The sequence below is a fragment of the Dendropsophus ebraccatus genome, chromosome 5, assembly GCF_027789765.1.
Source record: "Dendropsophus ebraccatus isolate aDenEbr1 chromosome 5, aDenEbr1.pat, whole genome shotgun sequence".
NCBI lineage: Eukaryota > Metazoa > Chordata > Amphibia > Anura > Hylidae > Dendropsophus > Dendropsophus ebraccatus.
In genome coordinates, this window is record NC_091458.1 from 137,165,211 (window position 1) to 137,188,001 (window position 22,791).

The window sequence follows — 22,791 nt, forward strand, 5'->3', positions numbered from 1 at the left end:
ACCAGGGGGTAGGTAGGTATAAATTTATTTTATTCACCAGCCCCAGCAGTATAATGATAATACTCCTTTACTATTAATGCACAGTAAACAGTGGCAAATAAAAACACAAAAAAACATGGTAGAACTGCATTTATAAATGATAAAACTTCAAACCATTTTTATTTTCCATAAAATATGTTTTCATTGTGCAAAGCTACTAACACAGACATTTTTTTTTATTACCATGACTTTGCTATAGAATACATTAAACTTGTAATAGAAGGTAATTAATAATGTGTACCACTTCAAAACATATTTTACTCCACAAAAAACAAGCCTGTATATAACTACATTAATGGAAAAATAAAAAATAAATTATCTCTCTTAAAATATAACGCTAAAAATATGGAAAAACTATTCTTATTCCTTTAGCCATTATTTTTTGCATTTAAATTTTTCCTGCTTTCCTTCTAGAAGCCAAACCTTTACTTCAACAGAGCCATAGAAGGTTTGCTTTTTGCAGGACCAAACGTACTTTGTAACAAAACCCTTCATTTTACCATAAAGTATACTGCAAAACAGGAAAAAAAAGGTTTTGAAATTGTAAAAAAATAAAATTTTTTAATCTTTTCGCCGTTTATTGTGTGGCAACATTTACATGTTATCTGTATTCTTCATATTGATATGATTACAATAATATCCAGCATGTTTTTCTACTTTTAAAAAAATGTAAAGCTTTTCTTAAATTTTTTTTTAATAGCCATTTTCTGACCCCCATAATCTTTAAAAGTTCTATCTATGGAGCTATTTGGGACCTCATGTTTGCCCCCTATATTTGTATTCCATTCCATGGCATATGATAGGGCAAAACAGCTAGATTTTGTATAGGCTTTACAAGCTAAATGGAATGTGTTTGGGGTATTTTGATTCTCTGTAAAATTGTCTTGTTTGTAATATGCGATGTAAGATATGCTACCATGGCATACATTTCTTAAACTACCAGACAGCTCATGAACGAGCATGTATTTCTGCTTATACTTGTACCGCAGACCCGCACAAGGGTTAGGTCTATTCAATGCAACTAACTGCACCATTTCTGGAAAAATTAGCACCATACTTTGTTGTACAGTGGAATAGGCACTTGTGGACATAAAAAATAATGTTCATTATCAGATTCTCAGTTCATGGTTCTGCTACATCTGCAGCCCTCTCTCCTGGAGAACGGGGTCAGGGTGCATGTTAAAAAGCTTAAAGATTCTTTAACATTGATAACCTATCCATAGAAAAGCCATTAATGTCTGATCACCTGGCACCTATATACAGCAAACTTCAAGCCAACTACTGTGAAGTGGTGGTGTAGGTTACTGTAGCTCAGCTCCTGTCTAATTCTATAGGAGCTGAGCCTTATTAACCTGCACCACTACTACCTAGCAGACGGCTCAATTTTTAGGGCATTTGCTGTATATAGATGCCGGGTGTTGGCACCCCATTGATCAAACACTGTTATGAACCCAATTTATAACCCATTTATACATGTGTCGTAACCTTATTAGTAAATCTGTACGTCTTTATAGTTTTACATTTCAGCTTTGTATAAAATCGTTTGGTATTTGCGGGAACATCACGGGTAGCTTCAACAACACTGCCACCACATGGCTCTGTAAGGAATGGCATCCTAATACAGTAAGAAAAAGTTACCAGGTCTTTAAGATAAAGTATCACTATCAGTATTAAACTTTAGGACATGAACAGCAGGTCCTGAAAACCAGGGAGAGGTGGGATCCCCATACCGGTTCCCTGCCTGTATTGGCAGCTTGGCATTGCTTACAGGGGACCCAGTATATAAAGACTCCATTTGTTGGGCACAATGTATTATAATGAATTTTAGGAATTTCAGGGGCATGGTCGGTTATGTTCATTATTGTCTTCATATAGAGGTAAGGGATCTACCACAAAGAGGGGAGCCAATGATGTCTGAACATCAAACTTTGCAGAGGGAAGATGTAGCTGGAAGAAGCCATTGTAGTCTGGACCAGATGAAGAAGAAAAGGAATGACCATAGAAGAGATGTCACTTGTGTGTGACTGATTTCGCTGTGTATACTTCCTGACTGTGTCTGTATGTTCTGCATTGATGATGGGGGAATCAAGTGCTCCCAGCATATCCATACCACCATTTTGATCATACAGAAAACTGTAGACATGTGGGCATCCATCATGCCAATTATGTCTACTATAAAACTAGATTCTGTGTCAGACTGACCCATCAGAGAAACTGAGAATCCTCTGTACCCACAATCTGCCCCCCCCCCCCCCCCCCCCCACCGCTTGTACCTTCGGATAGCTGCTTTTAATCCAAGATCTGTCCTGGGGTCCCTTCAGCAGGTGATGCAGTTATTTTCCTAAAAAAACAACTTGCAGCCCTGTGTCAAATTGGTCTGGCCTAGAATGTCTGTGCCCTAGGCCTGCACCGCCTCTCTGTTCCTCCTCCCTGCCCTTTTCACGATTAGGAATGCCCCAGGAAGGATTTCTCCTATTTATCACTTGTCTGAACACTGCACATGTGTTGGATCATTAAGGCACATGTGCATGAATAGAAGAAATCCTGCCTGCGGCATTTCTAATTATGAAGAGGGCGGGAAGGAGCGTTGGAGAGGCGTCTCAGGCCTAAGACATAGACACTCCAGGCCACCCCAATTTGACACGGGGCTGCAAGTTTAAAAATTGCTTTTAAGGACAATAACTGCATCACTTGCCGATCACCTGACCACAGGACAGATCTTGGATTAAAAGCAGCTATCTGATGGCACAAGTGGTCGGGGGTAATGGAAAACAGCTATATTACTTGGTGCTGAATGATCCGTATATGAGAATATTTTTTTCTGCTTGTTTAATCATATAAGACAAACACAGGTTACATAATGTTCTCAGACAAACATGAGCAACAAACAGATCCTTCCTTTTATCATGTCTTCTTATGTGATGAGAACATTTGCTTTACAGAAGTATTACTAAGAGGGCACAGCAAGTAACAGTACCTAAACAACCTTCTCTATCATCGCCTGGGTAGGAGCTCCGATGTATATGTTACAGCATCATTACTCAAAGCCAGCAGGTTTACATGTCTATCAGCACCTTCAGATACACTCAGACATTGCTTTTATATTTGCTTATTTCTAAATGGCTGTAAATGAACACATTTTCTCATTGTCTTGTGATCCTCTGTGTTTTCCCGTCATGTACTACAGTATGCTGTTGGAACCTGTCGTCATTAGAGAGAAAAAGAAAAATTTGTGTTTTAAAACAAAAGATATAAGATATAAGGATATAAGCACTCATTGGGAATGTAGTTAAAGGCATAGGGGGCAGGCCGAGGGGAACATTAATTTGTCAGGACTGTCTCTTCAAAATTGGGACAGCCCCGGCAAAACTAGGACTGTTGACAAATGTGATCTAATAACAGAGGACCCCTTTGATGGAGATCTGCCGTGGCCCGGGTTGCTGGATACTGGTATTGAACCAGTCGGTGGGCTCTTGTGTTTTGGGGGCTACTTGTTAAGGTGGCCAGGAGTGGTAACACCCACCCTGATACACACGGGCAGCCAAACCTTAAAATAGAATAGATGTAAGGTGCAGAGTGTGAGATAAGTATAGATAAGTCCTAGTAATCTTATCTGACCACCTTCTGCCTCTTAAGTTTTTTACCTTCCTGATAGGTAGTACGAGTGCCAGGCCTATGTCTCTGGGGGTAGCTAGCTAGTAGTATCCTTCCTATTAGTCGAGCAAAGTTCAGTAGAGAGCGGATTTCTTGCACTGTGCTCTACTGCGGATCAACCTTTCTTTCCTGTCCTTCTTAAGGGTATGTTCACACTGAGTAAATCAGGCCAAATTCTGCGGCGGAACTCTCTGCCGCGGAATAACGCCTGCCTCAGTGTGCCATAGCTTGTCTATGGGAGGGCTCGCACGCCTCAGCTGCCGCCGTTCTCTGCTCAGTAGATTGACATGACTGTGACACCTGACAGAAACATTTTTCCTGAGTGCTGGGAAAAGCTGGATCTAGTCCTGGGAAACTGGGAAAAGTTTTCCAGGATTGGATCCAGCTTTTCCAAGAATCCGGCGAGGAGCAGCAGTGAGTTAAAAGGCATCCGGCAGATCAGCTGATCGCAGAAATAATGAAGCGCTTCACTTTGTTATTACTGTTAATTTACTCATCTCTAATGGCAACTCAGATCGTTACTGGTGGCTGAAGAAGATGGATGCAGCCCTAGGGACTCCAGGAAAACATTGATACAGCCTATGGCGTATGGCTGTATCCATGTTTTCCCAGACTTCCTAGGGCTGAATCCAACTAAAATTCAAATTCAATTCCAAATGACTGGACTCGAGTATGCTCGAGTTGCGTTCATCTCTAATGGTGATATCAGCAACACAATGAAACCTCTCCCAAAATTGGTTTCTTCACTAACAAATTGTCTTTAATGACATATGCCCTTAGTCTCCATCAGCAGTCGCAAACTGTCAGGCCCCCCAGTTTCCGTCAGCAGCTGCAACCTGACAGGCCCCTTAATCTCCAGCAGCAATCGCAACCTACCTGTCAGGCCCCTTAAGTTACAGCAGCAGTCTCAACCTGTCAGACCCCTTAGTCTCCAGCAACAGTTGCAACCTGTCAGGCCCTTTAGATCTGGCAGAAGCCACAACCTGTCAGGCCCTTTAGGTCTGGCAGAAGCCACAACCTGTCAGGGCCTTGCATTTGATGTGGCCATACATTCTACATTGTTCACAATTTAGTAAAAAGTAAAGAATAAAAAATAAAAAGTTCCGGCAACCGTTGCAACCTGTCAGGCCGCATAGTCTTCAGGAGCAGCTGAAACCTGCCTGTTGGGCCATTAAAGTGTCACTGTCGTGAATTTTTTTTTTGCAGAAATCAATAGTCCAGGCGATTTTAAGAAACTTTGTAATTGGGTTTATTATCCGAAAAATGCATTTTTATCATGAAAAAGCAGTTTGAAGCTCTCCCCCCTGTCTTCATTGTTCTCCTATGGAGAGAGCTAAAGAAAAGACCAAAACAGGACAACAAAGAGTTAATCTACAAATCCCTCACCCATTATCTCTTCTGACCATCACCAGTGACCTGTCTGAGCTCAGATTACAGCTGTCACCCAGCTCCGTGCCTGTAATCCTCTGTTATCTGCTTTCTGCTGCCGGCTAACTCCCTCCTTCCTCCTCCCCCCTCCCCTCTCCCTAGAACAGACAGGGGACGTCTCCTGCAACAAGTCACAATTTTCAGATTTTTCAGAGTGGATGAAAAAGAGGAAGGAGGGGGGGACCTGGGAAAAGGCTTTTTACATGCGGATAATGGCAGATTTGGCTAATAAACCCAATTACAAAGTTTCTTAAAATCGCCTGGACTATTGATTTCTGCAAAAAAAAAAAATACGACAGTGACTCTTTAAGTTCCGGCCCCAGCTGCAACCTGTAAGGCCCTTTGCAATGTAGGAATGGCAGCAGAATGGATATCACTGTATTATACGTCATTATTATTATTATGCTACAGTGTAGAAATGGCAGCAGTATGGATGTCACTGTACTGTACATCATTATTATTAGGACGCTACAATGTAGGAATGTGTAACGCCTGGAGTAGTGGATCCACTGGACCGTCACCAGCGATGGCACTAACCTCACCAGGGAGCGGAGTCTAAGGGGCCGCTGGTTTTCACCAGAGTCCGCCGCAAGGCGGGATGGACTTGCTGCGGCAGGCGACCCCCAGGTCGCTACCCCTGGCTTGGTTGCTGGTGATGGCAGGCGAGGCGTGGCAGGAGCAGTAGGCAGGAGATGGTAGTGGCAGAGGTCTGTAGTCGTGACCGCAGGGGACAGGCTGAAGACAGGAGCAATAGAGTAACGGGGAAGCAGGAACCAGGAACGAGGACTAGAGACCAGGTAGTGGACAGGAATCAGGAACAAGGACTAGGGACCAGGTAGCGGACAGGAATCAGGAACAACAGGGAGCTGGGCCAAACGCTATGGGAAGCATGTAGAGGCTCCAACCCAAGGGACAGGGCATGCTGGGATTTATAGGGGAGTGATTGGTGCAACTAACCAATTAGGGACGCACTGCCCCTTTAAATCTGAGACAGCCGGCGCGCGCGCGCCCTAGGAGGCGGGGACGCGCGCGCCGGCCGGCACAGCGACAGACAGGAACGTGGAGAGGTGAGGCGCCCCCCGGGGCCGAAGTAACAGCAGCGCCGGGTCCCTGACTATGGACACCGGCTGCTGCATGGGGCAGGAGGCGGTCGCGGCGGCGGCCCGGAACGCGGGACGCCGCCGCGGCCGTGACAGTACCCCCCCCCCCTTTGGCCTCCCCCTCTATCCTGCCTGCAGATGGCACAGGAAGCCACAAAGTCTTTGACATCTTGGAACAGACTGGACCACCAGTAGTGACGGGAGATCCGTTGGCCGGTCTTACGGACTCCAGAGTGCCCGGCCTCCAATGAGGAATGTCCCCACTTCAAAATACCTCTTCGAAGCGCAGGGTGAACATGGGTCTTTCCGGGGGGTACTTTCCGAAGAGTAGAAGTGACGATTGGTACTAGGCGATCCGGAGGTATAACGTGGCAAGGGGATGTGGGTTTGTGGATGAGATCCTTCTGTAAGTTCTCCCGGTGGAAAGAGGACATGACCTCAGTCTCGGTTACGGAGAGAGGGTACACCTCGGCAGAGAAGGCTTCCGCCAAGTCTTGGTCTTCAGCCGGTAGGCCGGAAAGAGGCTTGGCGGGGTCGGATGACGCCATAGAGTACTTGGTCTGAGGTGACTTGAGACACTGGCTGGAACAGTCCTGACCCCAATTGAGAATCTCCCCGGTTCTCCAGTCCAGCTTAGGGGCATGTAATTGCAGCCAAGGGAGTCCCAGGAGGACGGCGGGGGAAGAATGGGGCAGGGCGTAGAAGGATATCTTTTCCTGATGTAAAGGACCCACCTGGAGGACTAAAGGTGTGGTCTGGTAGTACACACGGTCGGTAAGAATTTCGCCCGTGACCGAGGAGATAGTCAGGGGCCTGGCTAGTCGGGTCACGGGTAGCTGCCATCTTTGGACCAATGTTGCCGCAATGAAACTGCCTGCTGACCCAGAATCGAGAAAGGCAGTAGTCTGGTGATTTTGTCCTGAGGGAGTCCGAATGGAAACTGGCAAAGACAGACTTGGAAGGGTGGCATTCACACCTAGGGACACCTGTCCCACCGGACCTAGGTGCGAGCATTTTCCGGACGTTTGAGGACGTAGGGGACATCTCAGCCGAAAGTGATCTGAACCACCGCAATAGAGACAGAGATTCAACTCCAGACGACGGATTCTTTCATCAGGCGTCAGGTGAGCCCGTTCCACTTGCATGGGAATCTCAGGAGAGGGCTGGGACATCGGAAAGTCAGGATTCTGGAAAACCGGCGCCAGCTGGGGATGGCGACGGGAACGGCTTAGTAGATGTTCATGCCGAACCTCCTCCTCCCTCTCCGAAAAACGAGTATCAACTCTGGCGGCCAGTAGGATGAGTTCGTTCAGGGAGGTAGGTAGGTCTCGGGCGGAAAGCACGTCTTTCACTTGACTGGATAGGCCCTTCTTGAAGGTGGCTATTAGAGCGGCTTCATTCCAGTCCAATTCAGCCGCCAGGGTACGGAACTGGATGGCGTAATCGCCAACAGAGGAGCTCCCTTGAGAGAGGTTGAGGAGAGCAGTCTCGGCTGAAGAAGCACGGGCAGGTTCCTCAAAGACGGAGCGAAACTCGAATAGGAAGGCCCGGAGATTGGCAGCAACAGGATCATCACGGTCCCACAGTGGCGTGGCCCAGGCCAGGGCTCTACCCTCCAATAGGCTGATGATGAAAGCCACTTTAGAGCGCTCGGTGGAAAACTGACTACTTAAAAGTTCAATATGCATGGTGCACTGAGTCAGGAATCCTCTGCACAACTTGGAGTCACCAGAGTATTTGCTTGGGAGAGCAAGTCGGAGTGTAGAAACAGCGTCAGGAGGTGGTGTGCGCTGTAAGGCGGCAGTGAGTTGCTGGATCTGCTGCGACTGTTTCTGGATTTGTTGCGCCTGTTGAGCGACCACTCTGGCGACGTCACGGAGATCAGGCACCTCGCCGGGATCCATGGTTGGAGCCTACTGTAACGCCTGGAGTAGTGGATCCACTGTACCGTCACCAGCGATGGCACTAACCTCACCAGGGAGCGGAGTCTAAGGGGCCGCTGGTTTTCACCAGAGCCCGCCGCAAGGCGGGATGGACTTGCTGCGGCAGGCGACCCCCAGGTCGCTACCCCTGGCTTGGTTGCTGGTGATGGCAGGCGAGGCGTGGCAGGAGCAGTAGGCAGGAGATGGTAGTGGCAGAGGTCTGTAGTCGTGACCGCAGGGGACAGGCTGAAGACAGGAGCAATAGAGTAACGGGGAAGCAGGAACCAGGAACGAGGACTAGAGACCAGGTAGTGGACAGGAATCAGGAACAAGGACTAGGGACCAGGTAGCGGACAGGAATCAGGAACAACAGGGAGCTGGACCAAACGCTATGGGAAGCATGTAGAGGCTCCAACCCAAGGGACAGGGCATGCTGGGATTTATAGGGGAGTGATTGGTGCAACTAACCAATTAGGGACGCACTGCCCCTTTAAATCTGAGACAGCCGGCGCGCGCGCCCTAGGAGGCGGGGACGCGCGCGCCGGCTGGCACAGCGACAGACAGGAACGTGGAGAGGTGAGGCGCCCCCCGGGGCCGAAGTAACAACAGCGCCGGGTCCCTGACTATAGACCCATGGCTGCTGCATGGGGCAGGAGGCGGTCGCGGCGGCGGCCCGGAACGCGGGACGCCGCCGCGGCCGTGACAGAATGGCAGCAGGATGGATATCACTGTACTATTGTGGTGTCCCACCACGTGTGTTATTCGTTTTTACACCCCTCGCAAAAGTCTGTACTTCAAGTAAACGTGGTAATGAAGTAGTACCTAAGTTTTACCACAAGATGTATTGCACAGCTGTAGTAAACAAGGGGTTATTGTATGTTATGATCTGCGCACCAATGAGAGCTGTTCTTTCCTTTCGCCTATCTTTATCCTCTTTTCTCTTTATACTTTCTTCTTCACCACTCACAGGGGACATTACACCTCCTGTAGGAAGTTGCCACATGAGGAGAGGAAGTGCATGCCCACACTTAGTGATTCTTACCCAAGTCTTGGCAGAGAGAGGACGCAAGACAAGACGGTCCCTGCTGTAGTCCAGATGGGCCCTGGCTTTGCCAGGTCCCCCCTCCAGTCTAGTGTAGTCTAGTGTGTGGTAGTGGATAGCCGAGCATGGGAGCCACAGAGACTTTTCTTCAAAAGCTGCACATATTCCTAGTAAGCAGTGCTAAGCTACTCAGGAGAGGACAAGTCAGAGAACACCCCAACCCATGCCATAAACACTTCTAAAAAAGTAGGACAGTATCCTGAAACAAGAGGAACTGATCCAGATAGAGCAACTTTTGCTAGAAGCCTTCGTACTCTTTCTGGCAGCGCAGGGGTAACCAGGTAAACTTGGCCACCTTGCTCAACTCAGGTAACAAGGTCTGGGGCTTGCGTCACCCTAATAGGACGGGTCACCCAACACTGTAGGGCAACAGGTGGTATCACGACAGCAAAGGTCGAAACACGGGCACAAGTATTTTTCTACTTTCAAGTATTCTTCAGTATTTTACTTCTTCTTCTAAAGTTCAAGCAGAGCACATTTCCACCTTGCATTGGGACTCTCAGTACAAACTCTTCTCCACTACTCTGAACTTGCAGTACAAACTCCTCTCTACTGTTCTCAGCTAACTATACTTCTCAGCACGCAACCATGTCAGCTCAGCTCTTCTACTCTAAAGGCTCTTAACACAGATTTTGTCCTGTTACGTCTACAGTCTATGGTCTGCTACTGTACCAAGTATTTTGTTAGTAAAGAAGATTTTATTTATGGTAACAAGACTCAGTGATTATTGTTCTGGCACCTACAAAGTCACTACTCCATCCTTGGGTCATCTCCCCTTTCTGTGGGTAGCGGTACCGATAGTCTGGGTGGGTCACAGCTCCACTCCGGACCACTGTGATAACTACCCAAGGGACCCCCTCACAGCCCGGCAGGTCACCGACCACAGGGGAAAGGATATAGCTCGCCACCTTAAACTAACAGCAGGTGTGTCTCCATACCTGTGTGTTCAACTGGCATTGGCGTCACGACAGTACAACCTCTGGCTGAGCTATACTCCGACCAACCACCACAGAAGTGACCCCACGGTGACCAATTAGGCACACACCACACTATACATCATTATCATTATCATTATAATGTCATTGTATCATGGTGAGCTGCCTGTTCCCCATGTACTGGACCTGGAGAAATGTCTAATGTTGAGCTGGCTGTTCCCCATGTACCAGACCTGGAGCAATGTCTGTTGGTGAGCTGTCTTTTCCCCAAGTACTGAGCCTACAACATTGTCTGAGAAGGTGAGCTGCCTGTTTCCCGTGTACCGTGGCCTACAGCGATGTCTGAGACAGTGAGCTGTCTATTACCCATGTACTGGGTCTACAGCGATGTCTGAGATAGTGAGCTGTCTATTACCCATGTACTGGGTCTACAGCGATGTCTGAGATAGTGAGCTGTCTATTACCCATGTACTGGGTCTACAGCGATGTCTGAGATAGTGAGCTGTCTATTACCCATGTACTGGGTCTACAGCGATGTCTGAGATAGTGAGCTGTCTATTACCCATGTACTGGGTCTACAGCGATGTCTGAGATAGTGAGCTGCCTTTCCCCATGTACCAGACCCACAGCGATATCTGATAATGAGCTGCCTGTTTCCCATGTATTGAACCTATAGCAATGTCTGAAATGGTTAGCTTCCTGTTCCCCATGTACCGTGCCTGCAGCAAAGTCGGATGGTGAGCTGCCTGTTCCCCATGCACCAGACCTACAGCGATGTCTGATAGTGAGCTGCCTGTTCCCCATGCACCAGACCTACAACGATGTCTAATAGTGAGCTGCCTGTTCCCCATGCACCAGACCTACAGCGATATCAGATAGTGAGCTGTCTATTACCCATGCACCAGACCTACAGCGATATCAGATAGTGAGCTGCCTGTTCCCCATGTACCAGGCCTACAGTGATGTCTGATAGTGAGCTGTCTGTTCCCCATGTACCAGGCCTACAGCGATGTCTAATAGTGAGCTGCCTGTTCCCCATGTACCAGGCCTACAGTGATGTCTGATGGTGAGCTGCCTGTTCCCCATGTACCAGACCTACAGCGATGTCTGATGATGAGCTGCCTGTTCCCTATGTACCAGGCCTACAGCAATGTCTGATGGTGAACTGCCTGTTCCCCATGCACCAGACCTACAGTGATGTCTGATAGTGAGCTGTCTGTTCCCCATGTACCAGACCTACAGCGATGTTTGATAGTGAGCTATTACCCATGTACTGGGTCTACAGCGATGTCTGATAATGAGCTGCCTGTTTCCCATGTATTGAACCTATAGCGATGTCTGAAATGGTTAGCTTCCTGTTCCCCATGTACCGTACCTGCAGCAAAGTCGGATGGTGAGCTGCCTGTTCCCCATGCACCAGACCTACAGCGATGACTGATAGTGAGCTGCCTGTTCACCATGCACCGGACCTTCAGCGATGTCTGATAGTGAGCTGCCTGTTCCCCATGTACCAGACCTACTGTGATGACTGATCGTGAGCTGCCTGTTCCCCATGCACCGGACCTACAGCGATGTCTGATTGTGAGCTGCCTGTTCCCCATGCACCGGACCTACAGCGATGTCTGATAGTGAGCTGCCTGTTCCCCATGTACTGGGTCTACAGCAATGTCTGATAGTGAGCTGTCTGTTCCCCATGCACCAGACCTACAGCGATGTCTAATAGTGAGCTGTCTGTTCCCCATGCACCAGACCTACAGCGATGTCTAATATTGAGCTGTCTGTTCCCCATGCACCAGACCTACAACGATGTCTAATAGTGAGCTGTCTGTTCCCCATGTACCAGGCCTACAGCGATGTCTGATAGTGAGCTGTCTGTTCCCCATGCACCGGACCTACAGCGATGTCTGATAGTGAGAAGCCTGTTCCCCATGCACCAGGCCTACAGTGATGTCTGATAGTGAGCTATTACCCATGTACTGGGTCTACAGCAATGTCTGATGGTGAACTGCCTGTTCCCCATGTACCAGACCTACAGCGATGTTTGATAGTGAGCTATTACCCATGTACTGGGCCTACAGTGATGTCTGATGGGGAGCTGCTTGTTTCCCATGTATCGGGCCTACAGTGATGTCTGATTGTGAGCTGCTTGTTTCCCATGTACCGGGCCTACAGTGATGTCTGATTGTGAGCTGCTTGTTCCCCATGTACCGGGCCTACAGTGATGTCTGATTGTGAGCTGCCTGTTCCCCATGTACCAGGCCTACAGTGATGTCTGATTGTGAGCTGCTTGTTCCCCATGTACCGGGCCTACAGTGATGTCTGATTGTGAGCTGCTTGTTCCCCATGTACCGGGCCTACAGTGATGTCTGATGGTGAGCTGCTTGTTCCCCATGTACCAGGCCTACAGTGATGTCTGATTGTGAGCTGCTTGTTCCCCATGCACCGGACCTACAGTGATGTCTGATGGTGAGCTGCCTATTCCCTATGTACCGGACCTACAGTGATGTCTGATGGTGAGCTGCCTGTTCCCTATGTACCATACCTGGAGCAATGTCTGATAGTGAGCTGCCTGTTCCCCATGCATCAGGCATACAGTGATGTCTGATAGTGAGCTGCCTGTTCCCCATGTACCAGGCCTACAGCGATGTCTGATTGTGAGCTGCTTGTTCCCCATGTACCGGACCTACAGTGATGTCTGATAGTGAGCTGCCTGTTCCCTATGTACTGGATCTACAGCGATCTGACACTTGTAAAACACATTAAAGTTTCCTGTGATTTCTTTTCTTATGAAACCATATATTTACGTGTTACTGTGTATAGAGTAACATACGACTGTTCCCCCTTTAACCTATTCCATATGTGCCAGGCCAGAGGTTATTATGACCTTGCAACACTTTACACTATAGTGATAGGGCTATATATACACACTTATATATGCACACATACTCCTCCCCTTACATGCCAGGAACGCTGCTAAAAGAGGCTCAGAAAAGATCTGTCAGACAGAGGAACATGAACACATTACACACATTGACCGGTCAGATCACTTCACTAAACAACCCGTAAGCTATAGGACAGACACACATAGCAGGAATAGGACAGAAGTACATAGCAGCCATAGGACAGACGTACAAAAGAGCCATAGAAGAGAAGTACATAGCAGCCATAGAACGGCAGCACATAGCTTTCACATACTTCAATCTGATCTTCAGTCGCAGAGACTCTTCCTCTGGATCAGTGAGGTGAGTGTGTGCACAATTCACTCACATTTCTCTGGTAATAACTAAACACTTCACATAAGTTTTTGTGAACCTTCCGTCATTCTGTTCTCTTTGCATCTATCCAAAAAGTTACCGATATTTGTATCTGTATGTGTGTTTATTAACTCTTCTGTGAATGTCGTCACACGGCAGCAGATGTCTACATTTAAGTAAGGGAATACACCGTATTCTAGATGTTTAGTCATTGAGGCTGGGTTTACATATATAAGTTGGCATCAGTTGCGTTTTTTGCCTAAAAACTGACCACAACTGATGTCACAACTGATGCCAAAAATGCATCAGTTGTCATCAGTTTTTCTATCCGTCTTTTCATTAAAAACCATCAGTTGCCATCAGTTTCCATCAGTTGTCATCAGTTGTCACAAGTTGCGCTCATCAGTTGAAATTTTTTTCCCCAGTATGTTTTCCTGTCATTTTCAATGGGATTTGCGGGGGAGCGCACGGGGGCTATATACTAAATTGGGGGAGCTCACAGGGGGGCTATATACTACAAGGGGAGAGCTCACAGGGGGGCTATATGGGAGGGGGAGAGTGCACAGGGGGGCTATATGGGAGGGGGAGAGCGCACAGGGGGGCTATATGGGAGGGGGAGAGCGCACATGGGGGGCTATATACTATTGGGGGAGAGCGCACAGCAATGCTGTATACTAATTGGGGGAGAGCACACAGGGAAGCTAAATATTACTGGGGGGGCAACAGGGGGGCTATATACTACTGGAGGAGAAACAGGGGGGGGTGATATACTACTGGGGGACCAAGGGGGGACTATAGGGGAGGGGGAGAGCACACAGGGGGAGATATATGTTTATTTTGTGTACTATTTGACTGAACGCCGGATGCCAGAGCCGAACGGCATGCGTCCTGCCCGGCGAGGCATCCGGCGCTCTATTCCATTGTATTGGTGCGGCGCCGCATCACCGGAGCGGCGGTCCGCCAGGACGCTGCAAGATGCGTCCTAACGCACCGACGGTCCGGCGATGCGGCGGACACTATTTCCCGCCGCACATTTTGAACGATCCCATTGAAAACAATGGGATCAGTTCAAAGATGCGTTTCCCTCCGGCGCTTTTCTCCTGCGCCGGAGGGAAACGCCGCCGCACCGCCGGACATATGTAAACCCGGCCTTACGTGGCGCAACTTCGTATGGTTTTTATTATGGTCGGATGCTGCAGTTTTGTGTGGTTTTTATTATGGTCGGATGCTGCAGTTTTGTGTGGTTTTTATTATGGTCGGATGCTGCAGTTTTGTATGTTTTTTTTTTTAATTATGCTGAGGTGACTAGTTAGGTGGCTTTGTAGCGCTGTTTAATAAGGAACTGGGCACCAATGTCAATGCAGCAATAGGATCAGTCCAGTCTCTCAATAGCTCTGCTTTCTGAGTGTGAATGGAATAACACTGTCCTGAGGTTCAAATCACATATAAGAGTAGTTATGCCCCGTCCACTGACATAGGCAGCATGAGAAAGAGAAAGGTTGCATATAATTATTTATATGGCGCCAGCAGATTCGGCAGCACTGTACAGTTCATACACAGAGCAGATCAGACATTACAGAGATGCACCTGTAACCATCATATGAGGAGTGAGGGCTCCATAGATATAAACCTCCTGCAACAGGATGGGGAGAGAAACGTTCAGCCACATGCTTCTCCCGGCTCATTCTAAAATACTGTGTCTGAATCCAGTCCCTTGTACTAAACTGTGGATTATTATGAACAGGGCTAGAGATGAGCTCAACTCCAGCAAGTACAGTTGTGCAGCATTTGATTCCTCATGGCTGGAGGAAGTGGATGCCGCCCTAGGGAGGCCTGGTGGATATGGCCTATGACCTATGGCTGTAACCATGTTTTCCAAGTAGCCTTAGGGCGGCATCCAACTTCTGCAGCCACCAGTAATCAGACTGGAGCATGCTGGAGTTGCCGCTCATGACAGATTTTCTTAAAGTGTTTTCATTAAGACTGACTCCTGCAACCGTGTATATTTCGCCAACCTGTCAAGGACCCTGTTGACTTCAATGGCCCGAACATAGTTAACTAGGGACTACATTCAGGTCCTGAACATATACATGTATGTTACACATAGATATCGTAAAATGTCCAAAAACATGGTCAGTAGTCAACTACATTCAAATCTATTGGGCCTGTGCCAGTGCGCCCACTCGTGGTTTTGGGAAAAGTACTGCCCAAAGTGAGGACCAACATACTGTGTTGTGAGGTTGGAAAAGTACCACCCAAAGTGAAGACCAGCATACTGCATGTGAGCTTGGAAAAGTACCACCCAAAGTGAAGACCAGCATACTGTGTGCGACCCTGGAAAAGTACTGCTCAAAGTGAGGACCAACATACTGTGTGTGAGGCTATGTTCACACAACGTATGTTTTCATAAAAGTATGGCCGATGTTGCAACCGGCAACAACGGCCGTACTTTGTACGAGAACATGCGTTGCCTTGATATGTATGGGATCCCGGCCACAGCGCATACACATACTAAACGCTCCGGCCGGGATCCCTCGCGGCGCCGCAAAGAACTGGCATGTAAGTTTTCTGCGGTGCTATTCAGTGATTAGCGGCCGTAGAAAACTATGTCAGTTCACAATATTGAGCGAGCGGCTGAGGCTGCACGGTCAATAGTGTGCAGTGGAGACTTCTGATGCATGCTCGCACGGATGCGCCCGCATCAGAACCCTGTGGCAGGAAAGATCATCCGCTCCTTTACGCCATATGAACATGGCCTGAGGCTGGAAAAGTACTGCTCAAAGTGAGGACCAACATACTGTGTGCGAGACCGGAAAATACTGCCCAAAGTGAGGACCAACATACTGTGTGAGGCCGAAAAAAAAACTGCCCAAAGTGAGGACCAACATACTGTGTGTGATCCTGGAAACATACTGCTCAAAGCGATAAACAACATACTGTGTGTGAGGCCGGAAAATACTGCCCAAAGTGAGGACCAACATACTGTGTGTGATCCTGGAAACATACTGCTCAAAGCGATAAACAACATACTGTGTGTGAGGCCGGAAAATACTGCTCAAAGTGAGGACCAACATACTGTGTGTGATCCTGGAAACATACTGCTCAAAGCGATAAACAACATACTGTGTGTGAGGCCGGAAAATACTGCCCAAAGTGAGGACCAACATACTGTGTGTGAGCTTGGAAAAGTACTGTGAATGAGCCTAAAGTCTGCAGATTTGATAAATGTGAATGAGGTATATAATATTAATTTTAAACCTCCCACTTTCCCACCGCTGGATTTATCAAGAAGCATGCGCCCCTTGAAAATTGAGAACAGTTTTTGCACTTTTTATTTCTAGTTTGTGCTAGTGTGCACCAACGCATGGCCATCTCTGAGCTCTGTGCCTATTGCACAAGACGTTGACAGTCCTATTTATCATGTTTATAGTGCTGGTACAAGATGAATTTGGGGCTAATAAAATAAAAATGACCAAAAAATTTTTGTTTGTTATATTATGTTGTTTGTTCTGTTATGTTGTTAGATTATGTTTTTGTTTTGTTATGTTGTTTGTTCGTGCTGTTATGTTGGTATATTATGTTTGTTCTGTTATGTTATATTATGCTGTTTATGTTGTGTGTTCTGTTATGTTGGTATATTATGATTTTTCTGTTATGTTATATTATGTTATATGTTATGTTATATTATGTTGTTTGTTCTGTTATGTTGTTATATTATGTCTTTTATGTTGTTTGTTCTGTTACGTTGTTATATTATGCTAGTTGTTGTGTTGTTTGTTCTCTTATGTTGTTATATTATGCTGTTTGTTATGTTGTGTATGTTGTTTGTTTTGTTATGTTATTTTGTTTGTTCTGTTGGGTTGTACATGTTTAATAACCTTGTATCTCGCTGTAGATCCGTCACATTCCAGGGTTTGCTGACGTTTTCATCTTTACATGTCAACTACAACATGTAGGCTCACGGCCTGTGAATATCTTCAGGGGGATTCCTGAACATAACTCAAGTTCTACCGGTTTTACTATAGGCCTGCAGTGATAAGCAGCTGTCCCACTTGGTTAATCATTTCTTTTAATTACCTAAGTGGATGGCTTTGAGATTTTCTGCTGAAATATGTCTGATGTCCACATCAAAACAACCAACATCTGTTGCTATAGGTATAGGGTTTCCTGTCATATGAACTGCTGTATATAATGTATGCAATAAAGCAGTGTGAACAGCGCCTTAGCAGACCCATGTATAGCAGTGTATGAAGTATAACTATTGTAATTCAGCGCACAATGTCCTATTTCTTCATACAGTTTTATTCTTATTTTGTGTCCAATAAAACATAATATGCAGCTGTAAGTAAAAGACATGGGAGACTGTATGGCAATAGAAATATGTAGCCTAGCATACTCTGCCACAGTCTTCTTTGCACTTATACCAAGGCAGAGACAATTATAGTTTTCAATGCTATAAAAATAAAATATACAACAGGATATTTTGCCATACATTTAGCTCATACAATGTATGGGTAAGCCATATTATATACTCCAGTAAAGATACAGAGAATGGGGTCAAAACCTGTAGTTAAAGGGGTTCAGGTTAGAGTTAAAGGAGTACTCTGTCCGAAATATTTTTCTTTTAAATCAACTAGTTTCAGAAGGTCCAGTAATTGGCAGCTGCTGTATGTCCTGCAGGAAGTGGTGTATTCTTTTTAGTGCTCTCTGTTGGCCCCTCTGTCCGAAACAAGAACTGTCCAGAGCTGTAGAAAATCCCCATGGAAAACCTCTCCTGCTCTGGACAGTTCCTCCTTTGGAGCAGAGAGCAATGTGTCAGACTGAAAAGAATACACCACTTTCTGCAGGGCATACAGTAGCTGATAAGTATAGGAACACTTGAGATTTTTTAACTGAAGTAAAATACAAATTTATATAGCTTTCTGAAACCAGTTTACTGTTGTCAGAAAGCTCTAAATAAACTAACACTCCAGCCTTCCATCATTCTCATCCTCGGTATGCCCCAATGCTTCCTGTAGCCACATTTGTAGGGGCAACTGAGCCAGTTTTACTTTACACCATGTTTGATAAATCTCCCGTGTCCCTCAATTTTCAACATGTTTGCTTTGAGTCTTTTGTCGATAGATTCTGAGGTACCTTACCACATCCATTGAGGAATACTCCATCTAATCTTGGTCCACAGTTGTTGGAACATATACTGGAAAAACTATCGAACAGTTAATATTAGAGAGGGATGCAAATGCTGCAGTAAAAACAGGGAGAAACCTAAGAATAAGGGGCCATATTACACAAAACAATTATCAGCCGTACTTGGCTGTAATAGTTCGTTTTGGTTTGGTGTAATAGTTCATGTTAAAAGGCAACGATCAGCTGACATCCACGATGCAGGCTGATCATTGTCTTTCAGCATGTTCTCAAATCGCAATGCCGATAGCGACAGTCCGCTGGACATCGCCCCGTGTAAAGGCCCTATTACACGAATTGATTATTAGCCGTACTTGGACGATATCGGCAGTTAATCGTCCTGTGTAATAGAACACAACAATCAGCCGAAATGAACGATGTCGGCTGATCGTTGTAGTCTTCTGTCTTTCAACATGTTGCTCCACGGTCGCTCAGCGGAACAGGAGCGGCGCTATCTGCTATGGGCTGCCCGGACGATCAGCGATCACCCGGGCAAGCTCCTGCGGCACCAACCCCCCCCCCCCTTGGGAGTTGAGGGGGAACGAGGAGCTGCCAGTCGAGCGGGGAACGAGGAGCAAACAAGCATTGACAGCACTTGTTTGCTCTTCCAGTCGCCCCATGTAATAGGGGCTTAGTAGAAGCAGACAGCCGCTCTTCTCTATGCTCGCAAGCGTAAATCATGATACAGATCTGCACCTGCATGAGGGCGTAGATTTGTTGCACCAGGCGTAGGCCCAGCCAGGTTTACTAAGAGGCGTGTGCCTGTTAGTGAATCCAGCTGGGGGAAAGGGAGTGTGGCCTAATTTAAGACCGGAGTGCAGCAATAAAGGGTATATGTTCAACAATCCATATGTCAGGCATTGGAAACCTATTTCCCAAGAAAACAGAGTTCATGTTTTACCTCATACTTATCCAGCAGAGGATTACACTGTCCGGGTGCTCTGTTCCACCTCTGCTATAGTTCTGGGCTAAGCCAAAATGGCAGCTCCCAGGCGATGATACAAATTCTCCTGGCTATAGCAGTGTAAATTGAAAAACAGGCAACATCACTTCTTCCCTGCCGCAACACCAGGCTACACCAAAATCGAGAATATACAGTGTGTACACACACATATATATAATCCTGATGTGTAACCCTCCAGTATCATCCTCCATGACTCTCTTGGCTAGATGCACCTATATACACCCCCTAGGGGTTTAATATTCTTCATCCTACGGCTCACAGGGTGAGAACACTCATCATTGTGCTGCTAAGGCAGTGATGGCTAACCTTAACACTCCAGCTGTTGCAAAACTACAATTCCCATCATGCCTGAACAACCAAAGATATGGCTTTGGCATGATGGGAGTTATTGTTTTGCAACAGCTGGAGTGTCAAGGTTAGCCATGACTGTGCTAAGGGGTTGTCAGGGAGTAGTAAAATACTGCCCTAATTTTGATGAAAAAAAAATGTGTGAACAGGTGATAAAAACAACTTTTTGTTGCAAAAACAGGTGGTAATAGGCATGGTCATTATTTTTACCCCCACGCTCAATTACGGCTGTTTTTATCACCTCTGTGAGCGCTGATGGTGAATTCCAAATAGACGTGAATGGAGCAGATTATTACATGGACGTTACTGTGTCTCACTGTGCCAGATTCCCCCTCCTGGCTGCAGATTAGACCTCACCAGTAATATCTCTGATTAAACCCTCTTCATCAGATCAGTATGACAGATGTTTCCCATACGTCATCCTTTGCCTTTTAGTTCACAGTCTTTGATATCACCTTGATGTGTTATAAACAACTTTACATGGACTGTAACTTCTCATTCGTAGCTCAGCTTCATTACAGGAAGGAATCGGTCACCGGCGTGGTCATGCCCTTACAGCGATCTGCCCAACAAACTGACACTTGTCATTATTATTAGGAGGCCTCAGTGTAAGAGTCGCAGCTAATAAGAAATGCTGGGACAGTTCTGCATCTCTTCTCCCATGACCTCTGTTTAGTTCCCTGTCCCCATGCTTCCCTCTGGCTGTATTACGGCCATTGGTCTGATCTCTTCTGACAGCTGTTCTTTATAGGAGGGGCGCTGGTGATGATGATGAGGAGGAGGGGTCAGATTGCTGGATACACTGTACAGCCGCATCCCTGTCATTTGTAGACATAGAGAGGTGACATAGAGAGGTGCCAGAGCAGGGCGGAATGGGAACCAGCTGCTTCTGGAGGTAGGAAGGTAAGGAACCCCCCCTTCTGGGGTAACCGCATCAGACAGACCAAAAAAAAGAGCTGGAAATGGCCAACAAGACATAGAAGCATTGACCGTGGACAGACACCAGGCTGCGCCAGGCGCCAGTGTCGGCAGACGCTTCTGTATTCTCATGAAGTAGAGACTCTTCTTTGATGCTGATGATGATATAATATTCCACAGTTCTGTATCCATCTTTATAATACACAGTATTCCTCCACAGACTGGAAAACAAGAGCAGCAGGTTCTAGGGTCAGAATGATAATCCGCCTGGGACGGCTCACCCCTGGATACTTCCGACTGCTGCAGGTAACAGGAGCTAAAATATTAGTGTATCAGGATGTTGGGTCATGTGACACAAAATATTAGTGTATTGGGATGTCAGGTCACCTATTTATTACAATGTATTGGGATGTCAGGTCATGTGACCCTATCTATCCTATCTCAGTTACAGGTTTCTGGAGAACTGGTAGCAGAGCCTAAAGACAGACTGGTCAATCACTTGGCTTTATTCTTTGCCCTCATGGGTCTTGGCCTCTCCTACTACAGTGTCCGCCAGATGGTGCAGGAGTCAAACCTTCCACCTTCACAATGATAACTCTGTCACAGAACTGCATGTATATATAGATAAACATAGACGCACATCTTCCTGACTCTAGTAAAAAGCAGAAATAACGATGTTCAAGTGAATTTGTTAAGGAGTGCTTAAAAGAATGTATTGCAAGGTCTGAGAATGTAGTTTACGTGTACAGATGGGAATATGCTACCCCCATTGTATGGATGGCTTTTTACCTGAATGTGTCCTGGGCAGAAAGCCGACCTTCTGAAAAGAAATGCAACAATGAGATTTCACCTGATATATAAAATGCTGCAGACGGTAACCAACTTATACACATGTAACATGACATCCGGCCGACAGTCTCCTATGTAACGTGACGTCCTGCACCTGGCCAACCATCTCCCATGTAACATGACATCTGTCAGTTGGCCAACAGTCTCCCATGTAACATGACATCTGGCAGCTGGACAACAGTCTCCCATGTAACGTGAGATTCGGCACCCAGCCAACCGTATCCCATGTAACGTGACATCCGGCACCCAGCCAACAGTCTCCCATGTAACATGACACCGGGCAGTCGGCCAACTGTATCCCATGTAACGTGACATCCGGCAGCCGGCCAACTGTATCCCATGTAACATGACATCCGCCACCCGGCCAACAAACTGCCATGTAACATAACATCAGACAACCATCTCCCATGTAACATGACATCCGGCACCGGGCCAACAGTCTCCCATGTAACATGACATCCGGCCAACAAACTGCCATGTAACATGACATCAGACAACCATCTCCCATGTAACATGACATCCAGCACCCGGCCAACTGTATCCCATGTAACATGACATCCGGCACCTGGACAACAGTGACTTAGTGTCTGGTGATTAAGCTCAATGTAGGGCTGTGGGTATTATACCAGTTTGCTAGGTTTTCTGTATAATAGGTAAATGTTATTTTCTATACATGTGTATGTAACAATCTCCTGGCACAGACGTGCCGCCAGCTTTCCATTCTAAACATTTATCCGAGATTTAATTTATCAGCTGTAAAACTACACAGAATCCGTCTACTAGAGAGATGGAGCAAGTATATTACATGGACGGGAACATGTGATCTGTTCTTAGTCTTCTGTATTAAAGCAAATTGTCAAAAATTCTTCCTGCATTTTCATTTGTTTTTGTTGTTTTATCCAACTGTTCAATGTTAAAATGAAGTATGAAGTAATTTTGCATAAAGTGAGACCTCAATAATTCTCTTAAAATATACCCCCCTCTCAAAAACAAAAAACACAGCTCCATATTCCCACTGAGTGTTACCGGCAACGCAGAGGTTAAAGGCTAGAGCCCAAACTGTGCATCCGTGCGAGAGGAGTGTGCAGATGTGA

General features: G+C 46.6%; 1 protein-coding gene across 2 annotated transcripts; it reads left to right on the forward strand.

The window, feature by feature from the left end:
- ZNF593OS (ZNF593 opposite strand) lies at positions 1 to 22,562 on the forward strand. 2 transcript variants are annotated; one of them, XM_069971423.1, is made up of 3 exons: positions 1 to 12; positions 21,069 to 21,154; positions 21,294 to 22,562. In XM_069971423.1, exons 2-3 carry the CDS (start codon positions 21,104 to 21,106, stop codon positions 21,438 to 21,440), a joined length of 198 nt encoding a protein of 65 aa, XP_069827524.1. In that variant the 5' UTR covers positions 1 to 12; positions 21,069 to 21,103; the 3' UTR covers positions 21,441 to 22,562. The 2 variants fall into 2 exon arrangements, with proteins under 2 accessions (XP_069827524.1, XP_069827523.1); XM_069971422.1 differs by lacking the exon at positions 1 to 12 and adding an exon at positions 13,193 to 13,422.
- The last annotated feature ends 229 nt before the right edge of the window (positions 22,563 to 22,791 follow it).